At 43.5% G+C, this 6,040-nt stretch overlaps 1 protein-coding gene across 1 annotated transcript; it reads right to left on the bottom strand.

The window, feature by feature from the left end:
* Positions 1 to 565: 565 nt before the first annotated feature.
* Positions 566 to 5,117, bottom strand: wfikkn2a (info WAP, follistatin/kazal, immunoglobulin, kunitz and netrin domain containing 2a). The gene is made up of 3 exons (XM_003452841.5): positions 3,759 to 5,117; positions 2,629 to 2,945; positions 566 to 2,431 (listed from the first exon to the last, which is right to left on the bottom strand). Exons 1-3 carry the CDS (start codon positions 3,969 to 3,971, stop codon positions 1,231 to 1,233), a joined length of 1,731 nt encoding a protein of 576 aa, XP_003452889.2. The 5' UTR covers positions 3,972 to 5,117; the 3' UTR covers positions 566 to 1,230.
* Between the last annotated feature and the right edge of the window lie 923 nt (positions 5,118 to 6,040).

Below are 6,040 nucleotides of genomic sequence, written 5' to 3'. Positions count from 1 at the left end.
CTCGCTTCATGAGTTACTTTCCCCTGCTCCTGCTTAACTTATAACACCCTTTTACACCCCTTCCACTCCTCTCTCTGTTCTCTATTATGTCCCCTAAACACAGATGTGGCCAACTGAGGGAGCGAAAGAGAGAGAATCAGCCAACATCCCTCTCCTCCTCCCCCTCCTCCTCTTCCCCTTCACCGCGGCCTCTTGCACATGAAAGGGACCGTGCAAGGCCAATGGATGGCCGGTGGGGTGTGTGCTATGCGAGGGCCCCAGACCCAGACACAACACAACACACAGCTCCACAGGCCACCACAGCTGTGCTGGAATGTGACCTGTTTCGGATTTTAATGCCAGACTCGGCCCTGCGTGTGTGTGTCTGTGTGTGTGTGTAGAAGGAGGAGGACATGGATGGAGGGACGTCAACTACAGAACAACATGCACTGCCCGCCTTAACGCTTTGACAAATTGTAGCCGTGTCTGGTATTTCTCCTTCAGAAGAGGAAACTGCATTTTTAAAAAATCAAGAAGGAAGGAACATTTTTCAAGATTAGCTTTATTTATTTGCTATCATGTTTTATACATGTTTTAATGAACATTAATGTAGGATATCATAGACAAAATAAAAAACATATCTGGTCCCTATGCAATTAGATCAACAGAGCTAGATCAGTAAAAATAAATATGAAGTACACAAGTCCACGTACACATGGAAACTCAAAAAAATCTAAAAATAAAAAAAATTGTCCGGAAAATGGAACCGAAGAGCTTATTTGATTCTGGTTGATAAACTGAGGCATTATAGTGAGCTTAAGTGCTGAGGACAGATGTTACAAAATATCAACTGTGAGATACCCATCAAAAAAATAAAGCAACTATACTAATCTTATTAGGATATGCTGATATACGAGTGGCATTAGTGTATATTTGGGTAACATTTGGAAAGGAAGAGGATTAAATACTTTAAACAGGGTAAATGATTCTGACTATTAATATGCCACTTGCTTAATCCAGACAGTGTACCCCACAACTGAATAAAAAGAAATAACACAGTGAACAGTACGGATGATGTAAAATGTTTTTCTGAGACCTTCTGAGCTGTGTGGAAAATGAGAGAGGAAGGAAAACAACAACCTGCAGATACGTTTCTAGTTTTGCGTTTGTTGGCAGTCAGTCTGACTGTTGAGGTCACTGGATTTATCTGAAAATGACAACCTGTAATGAGCTTTCAGTTGCTATCAGAGTTTACTGGACGGTGGAGAAATCTTTAATGAAATCGCAGGTTTTCTTGCTGATTATCTCGCGCAGCTTCCTGATTCTGCGATTGCTCGAGGAGCCTACAAAGCTGTCGGGCTGCAGGACAGCCATGCCGTTGTGGACATCCCCCATGATGATGAGCTGCCCGTCGGCCACGGTGATGTTGGGGCAGGGGCAGTTCCAGTCCATGTTTAGAAGAGTCACTTCGAGCGGTTCTTTGCCAAAGAACCTAAGACCCATCTTCTCATCCTTCAAGATCTCCTCCACCGTCACCAAAGCGTGGCCCGACTCTTGCTCCTCTGTCAGCTCGGTCACCCGGCCGAGGATCACGAAGTCGCTCTTGCAAAAGCTGGCCACCATCTTGCCTCTGGGTTTGCACACCTTGCAGTTGTTGTTCTTCGGAAAGGGGCACATCTCTTCGCAGGCCTCTTTAGATTGAAAGTTGTTCTCGTTGCCACCGCAGCCTCCATACACAAACGACTGGCACTTTTTGAGAGTGCTGCTATAAGCCCAGCGGGGCTCGTAGGCTTTGCAAGGGCCTTGAAGGCTTGGAAGGCTACAGGGAGCTGCCAGCTCTCCTCCGCATGACAGCATGCAAGCCTCGTAGGTGTCAAAGTGGTTTCTGTTTTTGTTGCACTGACTGTAGGTAAAGGTGAAGCAGTTGTTCCTCTTTGGTTCATAATACCAGCTTATGCTCTCTTCCCCACAGTCATCCGTGTCTGGACTCTTAAGGCACTCAGCAGCTGGAAAAGGCAGGTTGGTGCTGTTCCCCTCTGGATTTTTACCTTTCGTTTCTTTCTTGATCACTACCAGAGGATAGTGTGATGACACACTTCCTCCAACATTTCTGGCCGTGCACGTATAGATTCCAGCATCCTGAAGTTGCGTATTGTATATAACCAGCTGACCGATGTTAGTGACCACGACGTTCCCTCGGACGTGATTGGGTCTCATTACGATATTCTCTTTCCCTTTCAGTTGCTTCTCCCAGGTGATTTCCGGATGCGGCTTTCCAGACACTTCACACAGGAAGGTGGCTGTCTCACCCACAAAGACAGCCTGCTGGCTGGGTCCATTGTGTATGGCGGGAAGCTGGATGTCAGTCGGGAGGGTGGTCTGGAGGGCAGTGGTGGGATGTAATGTGGTCTCCACAGGGAGTGGGCTGGTGTTTGGCCAGGTCAGGTGGTACCTGTAGGTAATAAATCAGAGCCAGTTAATGTCTGAGGTTCTTCTTTCATTCCCATTGGGATGTTTTGTACACAAAACAAATTAATATTGCTAAAACTAAAGCTAGAGGAGAGTCTCAATTTTTAAGACTGAAGAAGGACAACTTTACCTTGTTACCAAAAAGCAAACAGTAGAGATCTAAAATACTTAACATGTTACCTGCAGGTGACCTCAGAGATAGAGATACCCTTGGAACATGCCTCGGCGTCCATGTAGCACTTGTTATAATACGTCATGCCATCAGATGCACACGTGAAGTGGGGTTCTCTCTCACAGCGGTCTCGGCACTTGCAAACAGGCTGGCCATCCCAGATGTCACACTCGGACCCTTGCTGAGAGCACATGAACTTGTCGCAGGTGGCACCCTTTGGCATTCCAATGGGGCCCTTGTTCCCTTTGATGTCTATATAGCGTGCTGCCACACAGCTCTTGTTACCACATACATTAGGGCAGCACTTCTCAAAAGTCTCACAGTCCTAAAGTTTGGAAGAGAAAATAACACTTTTCTACCACATACGAGCAGTGAATAGAAAGACGTGAACTGGACAAAACAGAGAAGACACTTTAAGGCAGGGATGTCAAAAGTGGAAAAAGAGGAAGTTTTCTGTCATTTAATTGTTTATCTGTTACTTAACTATATTGGTGTAGAATGAACGACAGTGCAGGTGGAGTCTTTGTCACTAGAAAAAGCTGTAAAACTTATGACAATACAGCTAAAAATTCAAAATCGTTGCACTTCACATTTTCCAAACTCCTCCAGAGGGCCAGATTGGAGTCTTTGCCAGCCCAATTGTGGTCCCCGAGCCTTATGTTTGACACCCCTGCTTTAAGGTTTAAAGAGGTCATATTTTGTGTGCACATTTTTCATTTAAGATGAATTTTGGTCTTGAGGATTCTTTAAATACAGGCTTTGTGTTTGCAACGGTATTGGCCAACATGTGATGGCTTGAATAAAAACTTTGAAAGGAGTAAGTTTAGTTATAAATGCACTCCTGCTATATGACCTTACCACGGAGGTTATTTTGGCTGTGTTCAGTTTCTATTACAGTGCAAAAGGAAGGTAATCTACGTTGATCTACGTAAAGAACACATAAATTATTCCCACTGATCACTCTTAACTCCTCTTTTTGTTCAGCCTCGACCGTTTTAACTTCAGTATTCAGTGAATTATCAATTAATTAATTCAAATGAAATTTTCTGAAATGCAGTTTTCTTTCTCTTATTTTTAAATCCAGTTTGCCTAAATCTCGGCTGCACGCGAACATTTTACAAACAGTAAGAGAACTCACCTGATCGGATTCGCACTCGCGCATGCAGGTGCTCATAGCATCCACCCACAGGTTAGGGTTCAGATCGTTCGGGCAAAGACCTGCGTGAGAGTACACCACTTTTGCCACAGACATGGGCATTGCTCTCACACGGCAGCTGTCTATGTAAAGGAGTAGAGTATAGCAATGTCCAAGAAGAAACCAGATCCATCGGTGAAACAGCATCCACCACATATCCGGCGCGTAATGGAAGCACTAAAATGCAGAAAATACAACCGGGTCTCGCCGACTTTAGGGCTTTTAAGATGTCTTTACACTAAGTCCAGTCGCGTGAAATGTAAAAAAGAAAAAGAGACGACGAATAAAATTGAAGGTAGAAAAAAAAAGGCGTTTGCGGGACCGGGACCGATCTTGAGAGCTGTCCGGGTTTTTTTTTTTTTTTCTTCCTACGTTGATAGAGGCAGAGGATGAGGGCTGTGGTGGTGCGAACCCCTTTAAGGTCTAGCTACATGAATTACAGTGACCTGTCTACTCGGACAGCATAAACCCAGCTGAGTTACAGTCATGAACAACTTAATTAAAAGTTCGCCAACAGTTTGCAGGCGTTGTTTCACAGAAGACTGGTGAGACACCTGTGCGTAAGGCGCTTAACCCTTAACTTGCAATGTCGGTGAAAAGTAGCGATGACTCCGAAATTATTAACACCATTTTAGTTTAACACCATTTAGTATCCATGAAAAGAGAAATGTGAACTATTAATAAATGTGACATCGCGGTTTGGCACGAGTTCATTCATTCTCATTTGTCAGTGTTAAGATTTTATTCAGTATATGAAGAAAAAAACGTTACTATCCTGTAGCATATTGAGCTTTGTGTGAGTTTCTGTTCAGAGATAATGTTTTACACAGACTGCGTATCACTTCATCTTTGTGATAATGCGCAGTGATTACTGTAAAATCTCGTCGGCTCGTCTGAACAAAATGTGACTCTCCAGAAGATAGCGCCAAACTCAGTGCAGTTCCGTCGGGTCTTTGCTTTCTGCGCATCCTGTTCTGGTTTGCCTTCTGCACGGGGAGACCACCAAATAGTGCCCGGTTTATTCAAGCTTCTTGGGGTGAAATACATATGTGGCTGCACTGTATCGGTAATTATAACTGTTTTCGCACTGAGTTGAATATTTTTATTTTGGATAATAGGTCTTTACGCATCTACTTCTTATGTTTCAATGTCTTCCCACCAAGAAACAATTCTGTGCCTCACAAACTCTGATTCACACTTTTATATAGACATATGTAAAACTATAAAAATGTTAATTTCTGCTTCTTACAATTTTGAAATGAGGTTCAACATTATTAGTGTGTTAAATCCTAAATCAGTCTCAAACTGCTAAATAAGGAATAACCACTGATTTCCCTTTAATGACTCTTACTGATAAGTTAGTCAATTATAAACTGAATAGAAATTGGTGTTTAACTTTCTTAAGTAAAAGCTTTGCAGTGTCTGGAAACCTAAAAGGAAAAACTTTAGGCAGGGCATGCTGCAGTAAAGGAGAGTCTGCAGGGTCATTTGGCAGCTATCACAATATTGACATGCTGGACGTCACAAATAGTACAGCTTGAAATCACGCTGTGAGAAACTGTATCATTTCCCGCAAAAGGCAATTCCAGGAAGTGCTGCAGAAGAGAAGGCCTCAAAACAAAACAAATAGGTTGGAGTTCTGCTTGGTGTGAACAAAACCACAGGAACAAAGGGTTTTCTATAGTCCACACTTTAAGCCTTTGCTTGTGTTAAATAGCTGGTGCAGCTTTAAAGGAATAAAAATGTTTACATTTTGAAAGCTTCTGTTTCTGCGTCTCTATATGTGTGTGTGTGTGAGAGAGAGGCAAAGAGCGTGGTTATGTAGGCTTCCCAAGCTGAGTCCCTGCTGAGCCTGAAGAGGCCCACTGTTCTTTAGGCCAAGCCCTGCAGTCCCATTCTCCTCTGCTGTCTGTTAGCCCTCTCTGAGGGCACTTGTATAAACACGGACACATAAAAAGGAAGTATATAAAGAATGTGTTTAACACTGATTATAAAGATTCACCTTTGGAAGTGTATACAGTCACAGTCAAGATATGTTTTTCCTGTCTGCTCACTCACACCCCCACCACCACAGACCCGCCCACCCCTAACCTTCAACCCTCAAGACCCTGCATTCCCAGCATAGTCGACACTGGTGCTTACGGGGCATGTCAAATATTGAATAAAGCTACATGGAGGACCCCATGCAGCCCACTAGTCTATCTGCCTTCAGAACATATATTGTC

This window comes from Oreochromis niloticus, linkage group LG4, assembly GCF_001858045.2.
Source record: "Oreochromis niloticus isolate F11D_XX linkage group LG4, O_niloticus_UMD_NMBU, whole genome shotgun sequence".
In the NCBI taxonomy this organism is placed as follows: Eukaryota; Metazoa; Chordata; class Actinopteri; order Cichliformes; family Cichlidae; genus Oreochromis; species Oreochromis niloticus.
The sequence above is the reverse complement of the archived record's forward strand: the minus strand, read 5'-3'. Positions and strand labels throughout refer to the sequence as shown.